The 17,847-nt window shown below is 41.4% G+C and overlaps 1 protein-coding gene across 2 annotated transcripts in view; it reads right to left on the reverse strand.

Moving 5' to 3' along the window:
- Positions 1–377: 377 nt before the first annotated feature.
- The window catches only part of LOC125452715 (interferon gamma receptor 1-like), a 39,102-nt gene continuing 21,632 nt past the window's right edge, over positions 378–17,847 (reverse strand). The window contains exons 6-8 of one of the 2 annotated variants that reach the window (XM_048531429.2): positions 11,188–11,415; positions 5,284–5,396; positions 378–4,785 (exon numbers count right to left, since the gene is read on the reverse strand). In XM_048531429.2, the coding sequence (XP_048387386.1) occupies positions 4,369–4,785; positions 5,284–5,396; positions 11,188–11,415 (758 nt within the window). In that variant the 3' untranslated portion in view covers positions 378–4,368. The remainder of the gene's footprint in view (positions 4,786–5,283; positions 5,397–11,187; positions 11,416–17,847) is intronic. The other variant, XM_048531430.2, reaches the window with a different exon arrangement.

Below are 17,847 nucleotides of genomic sequence, written 5' to 3' on the forward strand. Positions count from 1 at the left end.
CACCACCATTCATGATTGGACATGGCAGGACTGCCAAGCTTAGATCTGATGAGTCATTGTGGAATTGCTTATTTGCCTAACAGTTGTTACTTATGCTGTTTGGTACACTGGTAGTCCTGCTTTGTAGCTTCACCAGATTAACAGCGATCTTTTAGGTATACCTGGTGCTACTCCTTCTCCTTCTAACTTGTGGGACATGCTGGGACGTGAGGTTGGATAATATGCTTGAATGTAAGTCTGCTGCTGCTGAAGGCCCACAATACCTCACGGATCGTAAATCTTGAGTTGCTAGGTCTGTTTGAAATGTATCCTATTTAGTACAGTCATAGAGCCACACAACATAATGGAATCATAAAAGTAAAAATTACAAGATTAAATAAAGTTTGGAACTGTAACTTTCAGATTTTATTGTAAATATTGGTTGGAACAATATTCAATTCATAATTGAGGTCAATCTTCAGTATTAATACACAAACAAATTAAACTTTAAAATTGTAAAGTTTGTGCTACATGCTACGTTGTGCACAATGGTATCTAGTTTCAGGCATCAGGAGTGTGGGGACAGGCTGGATCGAGCTGCTCACCTTTTTAGTTCGGTATATATCAGGGCACCGATCACAGATAACACTAAAGAAATGGACAGCTAATCTATTTAAATCAAAATTTGATTTCAAAACATGACAGGCTAGCATGTCTCTTGCATAGTTCCATAAATTAGGAGGTCCTGGTGCTGCTTTTGTTGATGAGGCATGCTATGATGAGCTCATGCTAAATCAAAACTGTCTTTTAACTTGCTGAAACATAAATGGCAACCATTTAATTACTTTATTTAACTGATTGTTCTGTCATTATTAGCATTAATTTCAACAATTCAACACAAATTTCAGGCTGAGTAGTTGTACGTTTTTAACTCACAATGTCATAATTGTTTGCTTTCAATGGATTTTTCTTTCTTTATGTGCATGAGGTTTCTCTATATTTAGAAGTGGGTGATGTGACACATATGGAGGGGAGCAGTCTGATACCAAAATCAGTACAAAAGGGTCATCTCCCCTAGGACTTACCTCCTGTAATTGGGTCTTACTTTGATACAGCAGAAGAAACTTATTGGCAAAATCAGGGGTCCCCGATTTATGAATGTCTGACTTATCAATGCCCATACTTAAAAACACAACCTCATGAGGGGTATAAATTTAAAGATCTAAACATTTCTTGTATCTACAAACAGTTCCTTTTCATTGTCCTGCATTGTGTTCCAAATTGTGTACATATCAACTTTTGAACAGACACCAGAATGCAACCAGTTTACAATCTGGGGGCTATCTGTACTCATAGGTTTCTAGTAATAATAATAAAATATTTCTTTTAAAGTTATTGGATGGCAGGTCAGGTCAACCCAGTGGAATGTACATCCTGCAGTCTGTGTAATGTAGTGAACACGCACAGTAACCCAGACAAACATATGCAGGAAGTGACACCAGCTGCAGAAGTTTCAGCTGTGGGTTATAGATCTCGAGTGATGCCTTGAGTCAGTGTTGTATGTCTGTGACACAGATGACTATGTGAGTAACATGTTTGGGAAAGTAGCCCTATTTCAGAATAGAAGTATACAATCAGGTAATAAAGAAGGTAAATAGAATTCTGGCATTTAATTCTAAAGGAATAGAGTAGAAACGTTAGAATGTCTCGCTGCAAATGTACAAGGCATTAATCAGACCTACCTGGAGAACTGAATACAATACTGATCCTCTTACTTGGGAAGAGACATGGTTCTTTTGGAGGCAGTTCAGAAGCGGTTCATTAGATTAATTCCAGAGTTCACACTTTGTCTAATGAAGGCAGGCTGAGCAATTTAGGCCTATACTCTCCGGAGTTTAGAAGAATGAGAGGAGATCTAATTGAGATCTCAAGATGTGAAAGAGGGCCGACAAATTAGTGTAGAAATCTAGAACAAAAGGTCATAGATTTAGGATGAGGGGTAGCAGATTTAAAACAGTTGAGGAGGAATTACTTCTCTCAAAAGGGAATTTGTGGAATTCATTACCTTAGTGTACAAATGGATACTGAGATAGAGGGCACCACCAAAATACAAAACTGGAATTTTGATTTGAGACTTAATATCATGCCTGAATGAAATGTAGCATCCTTTTTATAACATCTCAATTATAGAATAAAACTTCCCAAAATATTCCTTGAATTCAGTGTCTCTGAGATAATGCTTAAAATTCCAATGCCAAACAGTATTCTGATTCACTATCAGAACATAAATAACCTATCACATCTTGTGTCTTCTCAAGGGGATTGCAGTTCAAAAGTTAGGTTAATAAGTTATTCAGAGCCTTGATCAGACGTGACACAGGGTACTGTGTTCAGTTTTGGACAGTGAACCTTATAGGAAACAAGCTGTTAAACTTGGAAGCGAATGCAGATGAACATAATTATTCCTGGGTTAACAAACAAGGACCTGCTGCAAAAATGATAAAAGGTCAGTGATCCTGAAATGTTAAATGCTTTTTTCCCCACAGGTGCGGTCGGAGTGGCTGAATATTTCCAGCATTTTCTTCAAATTTTAAGTTTCCAGCAGTCTAGGAGATAAGTGTTAGCTAGGAGAACATTGATACGTTTCTTTGGAAAAAGTAATGTGATCTTTCATGCCCTGCTGACACAACAGAGAAGGCCTAGTTTAATGGGATGTCAAGCTATCCTGGGAACTCGTCAGTCACTGCATTTTGAACAACAAACAATTTTATTGTGTTAAACTGACCAGGACAGGTTGGTGAGACAACAAGGTGTAGAGCTAGATAAACACAGCGGGCTAAGCAGCATCAGAGGAGCAGGAAAGCTGACATTTCGGGTCTAGACCCTTCTTCAGAAAATGCTGCTAATTGGCAATCATCCATTCTTTGCTCATATTCCAACATGAATTTATACTCCAATGGTTCATCTGAAAAACATGCCTCGAATAGTACAGTATTCCTTCAATACTATATTCAGGTGTCAGTTTAGATTTTTAAGGTGAGTTGAGTACAAAACTCTGGCTCTGAAGTGAGATCATGATCACAAAGTCAACGACAGCATTATTAACTCAAATCATTCCCTGCTCCCCCACAGTAAACAGTAAAATGTTATTTCATAATCACAGAACCGAGTATTCAATTATTTCCAGCTCCTGCAAATGCATTGCCTTTAATATATTAATGTTATTTTGACTGTTTCAGTAATCATTATTGCACACCAGGTTAGAATACACAGAATTATTACACTGACAGAGAAAGGCGTTCAGCTGGTATCTACTGCAGCTCTCAGAATGAAAATTTCATTTAGTGCTATTCTTCAGACCTCTCCCCATAAGCATGTGCTTATTTCTTTTAAATAACATTCTGATTCCCTTCTGAATGCAGCCATTGAACCTAACTTTGCTGTACTCTCAGAAAGTGCCACTCTGGATCCTAGCCATTAATGAAGTGAAAAAGCTTTTGTTCCTGATATCACTTCTGGTTCCTTAGCTAATTATTTTAACATTGTGGCATTTCATTCTTGATCCTTTTACAAGAGGGACAATCCCCCATCTATTTCCTAGACCTCACAATTTTGAACACCATCACCAGACGTCCTCACAGCTGTCGGATCTCCCCTCAGTCTTCTCTTTCCAAGGGAATACAGTTCCAACCTTTCCAAACTGAATTAATAACTAAGTCCCTCATCCCTGGAATCACTCTTCTCCACTGCCGTCATATTCTTCCTGAAATTTAGCACTCAGAACTAGATGCAATACTCCAGCTGAGGCTAAACTAATACCTTATACAAGTTCAAAATTATCTATTTGCCCTTGTATCCTATGCACCTGTTAACAAACCCTAGGATATAGTACATTTATTAACCATTTTCTCATCAAACTGTCATCTTTTAATTAATACATCCATGACATTCGGCTCCTTTACCTCCTTTAGGAGAGTCAGATCCTTTGTTTTATATTGTCTCTCCATGTTTTTCCCATCAAAATGCATCACCTCATATTTCTCAATATTGAAATATTTGCAACTCTTCCAAGTTATCAACATTCTTTTGAAGTTCTACATTATCTTCTTCATGGTTGAAAATGTTTTCAAGTTTTGTACAATCAGCAATTTTTGAATTGTACCCTCTAACTCAAGGTCTAGGTCATCAGTGACACAGGAATAGCACGGTTTAAAGTATTTGTCATAGGTAATTTTGAACAATCAGGCTGGAACTGTTGTGGCCCAATCTCACATTTTTCTTGCAAGAAACTCATGTCCACTGTGTTCACAAGAAGAATGCTTAGTATCATCAAGTGACAATACACCAGTGCTTTGCTCCATCACAAGTTTGGTGAATTTGTGCGATTATTCAAAGTGCAAACAGTACTTGAGGTTTGTCATAACCCCAATTATCTGCACAGATTTGTTTCACAGGCTCAGAATTAGTCTTACACAAGTCATAAGTTTTCTCCAGAACATCGTCGTCTACTTCAACACTGTCCTGATTATGACATCTTTGGTCTATGCCATTGATATGAATTTTAGCTGCATATGGATCATCCAAGTCAGCATTTACTGGTTCACTGTCATTCACATCAGTATTAACTTGGTCAACAAAGATGTCTGAAGGAGGTTTGGTCAAATCCTCTTGTGTCTCATCACACTGGTCAACTTCAGGAATAGTAATAGCGTCCTCCAATCCTTTCAGCTCACTTAATTTACTTTCGTCAGATTCCATGTTCACATCCATGTATGCTTTCCCCCTCTCACCCATAATGCGGTGAACCTAGAAATTAGATTATAATCTCTGTTTTATTTAAATGAGATGGGTAACAAATGTCAAATACACTTCTTTCATTCAAATGTATTTCTATTTATCTTTAAGTAAAAACGCTCTGCGGATTGAATTCCCACTTCAGTAATGCATTGTCATCTTGCTGCATTCTACAACTTTGTTCCTCATTAATCAAATGCAGCCAATTTTAAGACTCTATACCTGTTTGTTAATCTTGCTACAGTGAAATTACTGTGATATAAACGCTTTGCTAATACATCAACAATTTGCTTGCTGTGGAGTAATTTATCCTTGCATAATTTTAGTGGACATAGTATGAATATATCTAAACATTACTAGTTACACACCATGGAATTGTACAATTGTTAAATAAATCTGAAATTGGTAAATTTACAATGTATAATATTCTGTCCCTGTAATCTTTGCTTGTTACATTTAAACACATAAGAAATAGCCCTTTCCGCTAGCAGAAAAAAATTGCAAACTCACCAAAACCTTGGGCAATACTTGCTTCTTCTTAGCAAAGTGACAGATGAACAGTGTTGCAATTATAACGATGACAATGGCAAGAATAGTTACGACTGAAATAACAAATGGAAGGACTAAAAAGACAAAAAAAGTGAAAAATGGTTATCAACTGAACAAGAGCAAATATATTGCAAGCATGTTTTTGTGAAATTTACATATTGAGGTTAAAGAACATAACTTAACAAAAAAATTCCTATTTAGTATTCAACAGTCCCCTCCCCACAACTTGTCTGTAATCCAAACTAAAATGTAAATATTGGTTTACTTCAGGGGGAGTTTCAGTTGTTAATAGGTTACTAAAGAGTCTCAGCTCTTCAGTTAGTTCCAAACTTCACTACAGGCAATGGATAAAGAGTGGGAATTTTTTTTGCAGTATGGCTAGGTAAAACAATAAAGAGTCACTTGATTAGGGTTTCTAATCTCAGTGAACAATGAATAACTGTCTTTAAAAAAATGGATTATTTATGCATTCAAAAGTAAGAGATTTCAGTTTCAATGCCCTTCAGCCTTTGGGACTCAATATCAGGTTCGATAATTTTAGCACCTGAGCACCTTCTCCCATGTCCTTACCCTGTCCCCCACACCTCAGGCTTTGCTATCAGATGGACTGTTACCACAACCATCCCATTGTCAGCTTCTAGTCGTCTTCATTAGCAGCTATTGATTCCCCAGGCTGAACTTTACCCATGGAGATAGCAAAAACTGCAGATGCTGGGACAACACAGTGTGAAGCTGGAGGAACACAGCAGGCCTGGTAGTGTCACAGGAGCAGAAAAGACGATGTTTTGGGTCAGACCCTTCTTCAGAAATGGGGAGGGGGAGCAGAGCTGGGAAAATAAATAGAGAGAGGAGGGTTGGGGCTGGGGAAAGTAGGTGGGATGGGTGATAGGTGAATGAAGGTAAGGAGTGGCGGGGATTGGTCAGTGGGATGGGTGGGGCGGATAGGTGGGAGAGAAGATGGACAGGTTGTGTCAGGCCAAGGAGGTGGGCGGAAAGATGGGTGGGGCTGGAGAAAGGTAAGGTTGGGTGCGGGTAGGGAGTAGTGGGGATTGGTTGGCAGAAAGGGTAAGGTGGATAGGTGGGGAAGAAGATGGACAGGCTGTGTCAGGTCAAGGAGGCAGACAATGAGAGGGAGGGTTGGACATAGGATGAGGCCGGGAGTGGGGAGATTTTACCAATTGCTTTTTCTGACCTGCAGTTGTTTTCTCTCTCTCTCTCTCTCTGGGCTGCGTCTCCACCTTTTGTTTACTCTTCACCCCTTTCCCCCACCGCATCCCCAGCATAAGTAACAACCTTCTCGAACCACAAAAGAAAAGTCAATGGACCCAAAACATCAACTCTGCTTTCTCTGCACAGACACTATCAGATCTGCTGAGTTTTCCCTAAAATTTCTGGCTTTGTTTCTGATTTCCAGTATCTGCAGTTCTTTGTTCTATTTTAAGGATACAAAGTGTGGAGCTGGATGAACACAGCAGGCCAAGCAGCATCTCAGGAGCACAAAAGCTGACGTTTCGGGCCTAGACCCTTCATCAGAGAGGGGGATGGGGCGAGGGTTCTGGAATAAATAGGGAGGGGGGGGGGGGGTTGGTGGACCGAAGATGGAGAGAAAAGAAGATAGGTGGAGAGGAGAGTATAGTTGGGGAGGTAGGGAGGGGATAGGTCAGTCCAGGGAAGATGGACAGGTCAAGGAGGTGGGATGAGGTTAGTAGGTAGGAAATGGAGGTGCGGCTTGGGGTGGGAGGAAGGGATGGGTGAGAGGAAGAACAGGTTAGGGAGGCAGAGACAGGCTGGGCTGGTTTTGGGATGCAGTGGGGGGAGGGGATGAGCTGGGCTTGACCTGTCCGTCTTCCCTAGACCGACCATCCCCTCCCCACCTCCCCACCCACACCCTCCTCTCCACCCATCACCCCCCCCCCCCCCCCAACTCCATCCTCGGTCCGCCTCCCCTTCCCTCCCCATCCACTCCAGAACCCTCACCCCATCCCCCCCCCGAAGAAGGGTCCAGGCCCGAAACGCCAGCCCTTGCGCTCCCGAGATGCTGCCCAGCCCGCTGTGCTCATCCAGCTTCACACTTTATTATCTTAAATAATAGCCAAGTCAGTTTCAAATGTGTTTCGCGTAAAACCAGATTCAACGCGAAACACATTTGAAACTGACTTGGCTATTATTTAAGAAAATAAAGTGTGAAGCTGGATGAGCACAGCGGGCTGGGCAGCATCTCGGGAGTGCAAGGGCTGGCGTTTCGGGCCTGGACCCTTCATCGGAGGGGGGGGGGATGGGGTGAGGGTTCTGGAGTGGGTGGGGAGGGAGGGGGAGACGGACCGAGGATGGGGAGGGGTGGCAGGGGGGAGATGGGTGGAGAGGTGGGGAGGGGATGGGTCGGTCCAGGGAAGATGGACAGGTCAAGCCCAGGTCATCCCCTCTCCCCAGTGCATCCCAAAACCAGCCCAGCCTGTCTCTGCCTCCCTAACCTGTTCTTCCTCTCACCCATCCCTTCCTCCCACCCCAAGCCACACCTCCATTTCCTACCATCATCCCACCTCCTTGACCTGTCAGTCTTTCCTGGACTGACCTATCCCCTCCCTACCTCCCCACCTATACTCTCCTCTCCACCTATCTTCTTTTCTCTCCATCTTCAGTCCGCCTCCCCCTCTCTCTCTATTTATTCCAGAACCCTCACCCCATCCCCCTCTCTGATGAAGGGTCTAGGCCCGAAACATCAGCTTTTGTGCTCCTAAGATGCTGCTTGGCCTGCTGTGTTCATCCAGATTCACACTTTGTTATCTTGGATTCTCCGGCATCTGCAGTTCCCATTATCTCTAATACCTGAAACAGGTAGTTCTTTTGAAGAAAGTTGGATAGTCTAGTCTTATATCTGCTGGAGTTTGGAAGAGTAAGATTTGACTTGACTGAAATATAAAACACCCCGAGAGGTAGTGATATAGTCATAGAGTTATACAGCACAGAAACAGACCCTTTGGTCTGCACTGACCAGACATCCCAATTTGACCTAGTCCCATTTTCCAGCATTTGGCCCAAATCCCGCTAAACGCTTCATTTTCACATACCCATCGAGATGGCTTTTAAAATGTTGTAATTGTATCTGTCTCCACCATTTCCTTCGTCAGTTTGTTCCATACATGCACCATCCTCTGTGTGAAAAAGTTATCCCTTGGGTCCTTTTTAAAAACTTTCCCTCTCACATTAAACCTCTGCCCTCTAGTTTTGGACTTGCACACACTGTGAAAAAAAGAAAGCCTTAGCTCTTCACCCTAACCCTCCCTCTGTAAAGGTCAGCCCTCAACCTCTGATGCTGCAGGGAAAAAAAGCCCCAGCCTATTCAGTCTCTCCAGCCTCTCCCTATAGCTCAAACTCTCCAGTCCCAGCAATATGATGTAAGTCTTTTCAGCACCCTCTCAAGTTCAATAGCATTTTTTCTTATAGCAGGGACACCAGAATTGTATACAGTATTCTAAAAGTATGCGTTAAATGTAGAGAGGTTGTTTTCCCTTTATGGAGAAATCTCGAACTAGGGGATCACTGTTTAAAAATCAGGGATTGCCCATTTAAAATAAATTTTTCCTCTCTCATAAAGTATCAAGATCTTTGGAACTCTCTTCCTGCGAAGGGAAGCAGGTTCCGTGAATATTTTAAGGCAGAGGTAGAGAAATTATCATTAAACAAATGGTTGAGATGTTATCTGGGTAGTTATGAATACGAATTTGAGGCTATGCTTGGGACAGCCACGATCTTATTGAATGGCAGAGCAGACTCAAGCATGGACTGAATCACTTACTCCTGCTCCTGGTTTTTAATGTCGTAAAGAATGAGATACTAACAGCAATGAGAGAAAGAGTAAATAAAAGAAACCACCAAGAATAATGAGAATGCAAATGAAGAATAAGCATAGCTGGACTAAAGAAAAACGTTGTGTAATGAAAAGGTGATGACATATTGGAGTTGGAAAGAAATTAAAATTAAATTGAAGTTAAGCAGCAGAAGATGAATTTTTTTGGACAGGGAGAAAAAACAATGAAACAAAAGCTAGTGGAGGCACACAAGGCAGAGATAATAAAATACTACGTGAAGAGGTGTAGAAACAAAAAGATGGACAGATCATTTAACTTTTGATGATCTAAGATGAAGGAATCCTCAAGATATAGAGGCAAATGATGGATGAAACATTATGATATCAGAGGTAAAGAATGCTTCAAAATTGAGGAATACAAGGAAAGCTCCTGACACAGATGAATAAATAGCAGAACACCTGAAGGCTTTTGGAGAAATGCAATTCAAAATGATAACAGAAATACATGATCAACTAAATAACTAAGAATACAAAGTGCAATCATTTTAGAACTAAGCTTAAATGAGTCATGTCATTAAAATGATACTTGGATCATTAAAAAAAAGTAACATTGCTTTGGAAGCAGCAATTAAAGGAGATATTTGGATTTAGACTTGGAGTAGAAACAAGAGAAAGAATATTTAATCAAAGAACAAGCTTCAAAAAGTATCTAGGAGTAAACAAAAACATTTGCACATGCTTCACTATGAAAAAGCATTTGATGAGTGTTAAGTTGATAAACAAATAGATACATTTCTGAAATGTAATGGTAACAACAAAATAAAGTTTGTGCTGAGATTTACCTAGACCCCATTTTGGGACCAAACAGCAAGCATCAAGCTCAAGGAAGGACAATTACAGATGCTTCAAGTGAAGAGTGAAGTACAGTCTGTGTACTGATGCCAAAATTATTCAACCTATAGACGGAACAATTATTCGGAGGGCTGGACGTATATCTGGGGGACAAAACAGAGGCAAGAACACCAATTTGCAAGAAGCTGGCAGTGCTACCTTCAAAATTAGAAGATGACCTACAAAACATGGTAGATCAAATAAAATCCAGAAGTTTAGAATATGATTGGCACATAGACAAGAAAGACAAAAAAGGTAGTTACAAAGAATACATTAGAAGATGCTAGAGTGAAAATTGGAGTCTGAGACTAGTGGATATGTTTGTATAATTAGGACAAATGATAACTGATGAAGGGAGATATGATTCAGAATGAGGATAGAGAGATAGATTAGATTAGATTAGATTCCCTACTGTGTGGAAACAGGCCCTTCGGCCCAACAAGGCAGGGTAATTTCATGAAGATGAAGGATGTGTTAACATTAAAAAAAGTCAAACTTGTAACAAGGGCAAAACTCGTAAGATACATTTTAACCATTTTCTTGTGGACCTAACTTGCCTGTTTAACTAATACAAATCTGTGGAAACAGGCCTTTGAAATGTGGATATATAGACTTAACATCTGTATTCGATATTTTATAGCATAAGACAAATGAAGAGGCATGTGAAATTACAAGCGCTAAATGAAACTTTACAAAAGCACTATCCAAAAAATAAAGCGTCAATACTTGAGCCATGTCATATTATCAAAGCTGCAAAGCTACAGAGGTCTCTTCTAGAGGGCAGTTGAATGAGGGATTCATCTAGGTTTAGCTGGATTACAGATATTAGCGAGTTTACAGACAAGCTACAGGCGACTTATGCATATGGCACAAGACAAATGAGTGCGACACAGCATGACAGCAGGGCTCCTGTTTGGAATACCGATAAGTATCAGCAGCAACAGCAACATTGTTAACTTCATTAGATACAACGTGGACGGGAATTTCTTCCTTGATTGGTCACTTCAACAGATAAAGTTTAGGCAACAAGACTAAGCTGCGCAGGAAACGAGTACAAGCTTTGACCAGCATATAGCTCAACAATTTACTCATACCACTGGAGGGCACAGTGCTGGTTGGTTGCAGCTTGGAAATAATCTCAGGCTTTAAATTATCTGTTGTAGTACCTGGATTCACATCCTCCACTGGATACGTCTCACTGTGGTGCTCCTCACTATCCTGGGAATCCTGGTAATTGTCATCTTCATTGTCTTCATCATATGCATAATTCTCAGTAGTCAGGTTGCCCTCAAACTCTTCATCTTCTTCTGCCAAAGGGCAATTCAGCTCCTCATTCTGAGCAATGGTGTGGCTCTGATTCCTTAGGGTTGGCGACCAAGGCAAATTCATTGAATCTGTCAAAATATTGCATACTATTCGTGAATGATATTTGCCTTCACATGGCAGAACTTTAGGAAGCAGTCAAGGACTGTCCATGCAAAATTCCATCTTTGCCAATATGACATTTTTTATTGTTGCTGCCCCTTGAAGTTGCTGCAGGTTTCCCTTCCCAAATTCCAAAAGGACTTATAACTCAAGGAGAACTGGTCTTCACTGCTAGCCAAATAGTCACGTCCTTTGATTACAGATGGTTCAGATAAATTAGAGTTGATTTTTAGCTTCTGGTTAAGGTGGTTTAGAACGAAGCATTCTTGAAAAATTATGTGCAAAGGACGCAATGTTTTCTTATTCATGTTCCCTTGCCTAATAAATCAGAACTCCACGTAAGAACTCAGACAAGTCTGTAGAGGACACTGGGGAGAAGTGGGGTAGAAATTGGTATGACTTTTACCAATGTTCAATCATAATGTGAACAATGTGGATATCAATTTCTGCATTGTCGTCACCACATTGATCTTCACTGTTTTTAGGCAACCCCTGAGGATTTTTGAAAGTGGTGTGTACAGCTCATTCATCTGTCCCGGGCTGTTAAGTAATATTTATGAAAAAAAAACTCAGTACAGTGGTACAGTGTACACTGAAGCTAGTGTTTCTACTCCTACTGTGCTGCCTCTAGCCCAACAGCACTTAATGGGCCTCTACCGTAATTGCCAATTTCTACTTCTACTCTGGGGATTTACAAAATGGATGCGGCTAAGGAACGGGTCACTTGGTGCACTACCTCTGGAGGCACCTTAAGCCCAAACACCTTGCTGCAAATTTTAAAATGAGGCTTAATGCTCAAATTTGAGAAATCTTTTAGCCCACTTTATTGCAGGCATGAATGCCGATTTCACATGGAGTTCAGACACTGTCCAATTACTACCCTAGTGTAGGCAGAGGAAATGTTTAGTATTTTCATTTAACATAGGAGATCCTTGACTTTATATTTAAAATAAAAACTGCAGAAGTAAATTATGTTAAATCTTTATGGAGGAAAGTGCTGGTTATCCCCAGCAAGAGTACTGTAACAACTCTGGTCATTATACTTTGGAAAGTATGTCAAGGCCTCATAAAGGGTGGAAAGGAAATTTATGAAAATGTCTTCTTTTTAAGAGCACAGAAGGTTAACGAGGTTTTTGACAGAGGTGAATCCCAATGAGCAGGGCAGAAATCAGAAGTGTGATGCCTGGATGAGTGTAGCTTCCAAAACACTCGACAAGTTTGACACCATCTAGGGCAAAGCAGCCCATTTGACTGACACAGCATTGTCCACCATGAAAGTTCACTCCTTTCGTCACCAATGCACACAGGCAGCAGCATGTACCATTTTCAACATTCGCTGTAGTAATTCAACGAGACCCCTCTGACAGCACCTTCCAATGCTGTGACTTCTCCCATGAAGGGCAAAGACAACAGATACATGGAAACACCATGACCTGCAAGTTCCTCTCCAAGACCGACACAATCCTATCTGAGAACTATATTGCTGTTCCTTCGCTGTTGCTGGGTCAAAACTTTGAAACTTCTCTCCCACCCCTAAATTATTGTGGTTCTCCCTGCACTGGAGGACTGTAGCAGTTCAAAAAGGCAACTCATCAATCAACCTCTCCAAGTCAGTCAGAGGTTCACAATCAAAAACTAGCCTAGCCAGCCATGTCCATATTCTGTGAGCAAATAGATAACGTTGCGTCATGAGACTCAGGTTGTGGCATTGGGTGATGATTGACATCAGCAATGTTCCAGAACATGACTTGCCTCTAGCTGGACGAAGTGCCCACAGGTTACTGGTAGCTTTCAGCCAGCACGAACACCCACTTCAATTCTGGATCCTCACTATACACCAAGGGAGACAAAGTCAACGCCTCCCATTCAGTGACACACAAATGCAAGCAGCCCGTTAATGTTAAGAGTCAGTTCTGACGGCAATGATGCCAGTCAGGACGAGTGGGTGCTGAGGGATGTGCTTGGTTATACCCCACAGATACAGGGCATCATTGACTACAGAACTGAGAATCAAACCCTGCAGCGCTGCCAGGAGGTTTTATCAACAATCAGAGCTTGTGTGCCACTGTTGTTTAATCACAACAAGATATTTCAGAACATATTCGCTGGATCCCCAGGAAGGCGCATCCAGCCGACATGCTCCAGACGTCAAGATAGATCTGAAGGTATCTTTCAGTGGGCCAAACCAGAATCACCAGAATGGCCATTGCGCACTGTGCTATGCATGACATTATGCAGGAATGATCAAGGCCTAGAAAATCACACATTTACTCCCTGGGGTTCAGAAGAACGTAAACCAATCTTATATATAAAATACAATTATCTGTAAGGGTTTGACTGAGAGATTGTTGCCCCAGCTGGTAAATCTAGGTCACTGGAGTACATTCTCAGTGGATCAGTCACTTTTAGATAGAGGAGAAATTTCTTTCCTGAATTTCTAAAAACATTTCATTATGATGGAGCATTCAAAACCCTCCGTTGAGAGTTTTTGAAGCTGAAACTTGAGTAAAGGCTGATTATCAGCTATTAGCTGACGAATAGTGTAGAAAGATTGAGACCATACTCCTGCTACTTCTAATGATTCAGTTTTGCTTCATTTGCTTAAGCTAATTATTCATTTTTTTTAAAAAACAGGTCTACTCCATTTCCTGCCATTTCAACATTGTCAGAGATTCTGTATCGATTTGTGCTCAATATCAGTCTCTAACAGTTCAACTCCAAACTTGCTGCTTCAATTGCCTGAGATTTCAGTATGATTAATTAAATGGTTTTCAGTGCATCAGTAGTTCCTTTGAAGAATTTTGTCCTACAAGTGTCCTTGCTCCATTTCTCGGTCTTCTGTCCTTAATTCTTATTCTGGTTTGATCATTAATATTCACAGCTATGTTTGCATTTCTTCATCTCAGAGGTTGGAATTAGACTCTGTTGTATTAACAGGATCTTCTGAGTTACAGGCAATATGTTAGTAAAAGCCATGTGCACAAGTTAGATACAAAGAACACAGAGCTGATGTGGTTATATAAGGCGCATACTCAGAAGTCTCACCTCTTCCCTTGTCTAGTTCCACATTTATTGTTTAACCTTCCTGTTACAAGCTCTTGTTTGATTCATTTGTTGTGGTTTGCATTACACTCTGCTTGGCCACACCTAGTTTGCAATTTTGATCCATATGGTCCTCTGGTTTTAAACCTAACCACCAGGAAAGCTGTGCTCAATACCTTCTGTTAAGCTTGGCCCCAGCCTGGTTTGCTGTTTGGCAATACAACGCTAAATCTGTGGGATAGGCTTTTCAAATTCTTTCATGCCTTCTCTCATTCTGAAGCGGTTCTTTATTGCAGAGTTCTTTGTTTTCCCTCAGGCTCAGAGTCTTCGCCTCTTCTCCCTGCGAGCACCGTTCACATGATACTGTGAACCGCTTCCAGCAGCCAGTTTGCAATGTTTACAGTACAGCAATGATTTCCTCTGAGAACTCTCTATTGAAACCTTCTTGTTTTCAGAGAGTGGAATGCTGACAAGTCTCTTAAATTTCCATGGCTGGTACTGTTGCTGGAATTCCAAGTCAGTGCTCACACAGTTGGTTCAATCTCTTCAGTTCTCAGATTCTTAAATTGACAGACATTAAAAAAAAGCAAAAGAGAGGGATTTGGGCATTCTTGTGCACGAAACTCAAAATGTTAGCTTGCAGGCAACAAGATGGTGATTACGGCCTTTATCACTAGAGGCTGGATAAGCTTAGTTTGTTTTCTTTGAAAAGAAAAGTCTGTGAGGGGAACTGATTGAGGTGTAGAAGATTGAGGGGCATGGACAAAGTGGATACAAAGCAAGTGTTCCCCTTAAGTTGATAACGAAAGTTTTAAGGTGAAAGGCAGGGATTTGAGGAAAACTTCTTTCACCCAGAGGCTGCTGTGGGCCTGGAATAAACTACCTGCAAAGGTTGCTGATTAGGAAACCTCAAATCCTTTTTTTCAAAAACAACCTGGGTGAGCACTTGAAATATCAAACCATTCAAGTCTATGGGCTAATTAATGGAAAATGGGACTGGTGTAGATTTAGAGTAGCTTTTTGTCAGTGCAGACCCAATGGGCTGAAGACTATCTTAGGGACTGTATGATACTGTACGTGGTTGGCATTCAGAAACAGGGAAGTCCTGTCACAACTGTAGGATGTACTGGTGATGTTACACCTGGAATTTTTCTAGGGTTTGGGTTACTGTATTCAAGAAAGGATGAACTGGCCTTGGAGGTTATTCAAGTGATTCACTTGGCTGATTCCAGGGGTGAGGTGTTGGTGTATCAAGGGTGGTCAAACAGACTAGGCCTTTATTCATTAGCGTTTAGAAGAATGACGGCTGATCTTATTGAAACGTAAGAGATTCTGAGCGGGGGCTTGATAGGGCGAATATTGAAAAGATGATTCCACTAGTGGGGAAATGGCAAACCAGAAAGCACTGTTCCCTTATTCTGTGGCTGTTAGTTGAAGCAGAGACAAAAAGGAATCTCTTCTTAGAGAGTAGTGAATGTCTGGAATTCTCTACCACATAGTTGTGGAGGCTTGATCACAAAGTATTTTAAGAGGAGGTAGATAGATTTTTGAAATATCAGCAAGTTGAGTACCCCAAGGAGCTGTTGCCAGTCACAAACTTGTTCAAAGGCAGGGCAGGCTTGAGGGGCTGAATGGCCTATTCCTGCTCCTATTTCTTATGTTTTCCTGCTTTCTTAAGTGGACCTTGCGCACCAGTGTGCAACGAGAGTTTAAGGTGCTCATTCGCTTTGCCTGTGGCTCATGAAAGTGCTGCTGCCTAGGCTTCGCTGCCCCTCAGTCATCTTCCACATCCTTTGAGAAGCAAATATCTGGGGCAGCTCTCATCAAAGTACAAATGCAAATCGTCCCAATACCAGCCAGCAGCTTTTGGGACACAGCCCCACACACAACTAGGTGAGGTTTGCCGTAGAGTACGTTTCAGTCAAAGACCCCTGCACTGGCCCTGGAAGCTGACCGTCACTGCATGTTAATGGCATTACTCCTTTCAAGTCTATTGCATACAGCCAGCCCACTTTCTGAGACTCCCTCATTGGTTCACTTTAATTTCTCAAATCTTCTTTACCAGCACTGTCTTTACCTCACTAGTTCCTCTTCCCACTTGTACATTCATGTAAAGCTGACCCTTTTGCTACAATTCCAACATCCTGGAACTGACGCAACCCAAATTTCTGTGGTGTGCTGGATGCCTATTAGGAGCTGATGGGACGACGGTTTTAAAAGGTAATGGAGTGATTAGCTAAAAGAAAATTGCAGGGGCAAAAGTTGGTGGCACAATTATGACTGGCTTAATACAACCACTAAGTCATCGGAGTAGAAATTCTGAGGAAGGGTCACCGGACCCGAAACATCAACTCTGATTTTTTTTCTTCACAGATGCTGCCAGACCTGCTGAGCTTTTCCAACAACTTCTGTTTTTGTTCCTGATTTACAGTATCTGCAGTTCTTTTGATTTTTATTTTGTATAGGAGTAGAAGTAAGCCATTCAATCCATTGAGTCTCAATGAGATTATAGCGGATCTGGTAATCCTCAGCTCTACTTTCCTGACTTTTCCAAATAACCCTCGATTCCCACATGGATTAAAAACCCGTCTCTCTCAATCTTAACCATATGTAAATGATCCAGCCTCAACTGCCCTCTGTGATGATTAATTCCACAGATTCACTACCTTCAGATAAGAAATTCCTCCGCATTTCAGTCAAAGCAAGGATACCCTTACTTTGAGATTAAGTCCTCTAGTCATTGAATCTCTACTGCCAAAAATACACCATCTATGCCCCTGCCACTTTCCCACACGAGGCCCGCAGCCTTGAATATTATGATATTCAAGTGCTCATCTGAGCGCTTTTTAAAGGTTGAGGTTTCCCCATGTCTATTATCCTTCCAGCCCCCCACCATCCTCAAATTGCCTCTAAACCTCCTGCCTTTCACTCTAAAATTATGGCCCCTTGTCATAGACCCAACAATTAGAGGACACATTGCTTTCTTCTCAACCTGTCTATGCTCCTCAATCTTATACACCTCTATCAGGTTCTCCTTGACCTTCTCTGCTCCTAAGAAAACAACCAAGATTATCCAAACAAATAATAAAGGACCCAGCACTGATCCCTGTGGTATGCCACTGCACACCAGGCTCCAGTCACACAAACAGCCTTCTACCATTGTCGCTAAGTCAATTGTGGTTTCAATACATAAATAGATAGATTGAATCCCTACAGTGTGGAAAGAGGCCCTTCGGCCCAACAAGTCTACACTGACCCTCAGACCACCCCATCCAGAACCATGCTCCCCATAACCCACCTAATCTACACATCCCTGAACACTACAGGCAATTTAGCATGGCCAGTCCACCTTGCCTGCA

This window comes from Stegostoma tigrinum, chromosome 4 (assembly GCF_030684315.1).
Source record: "Stegostoma tigrinum isolate sSteTig4 chromosome 4, sSteTig4.hap1, whole genome shotgun sequence".
Lineage (NCBI taxonomy): Eukaryota > Metazoa > Chordata > Chondrichthyes > Orectolobiformes > Stegostomatidae > Stegostoma > Stegostoma tigrinum.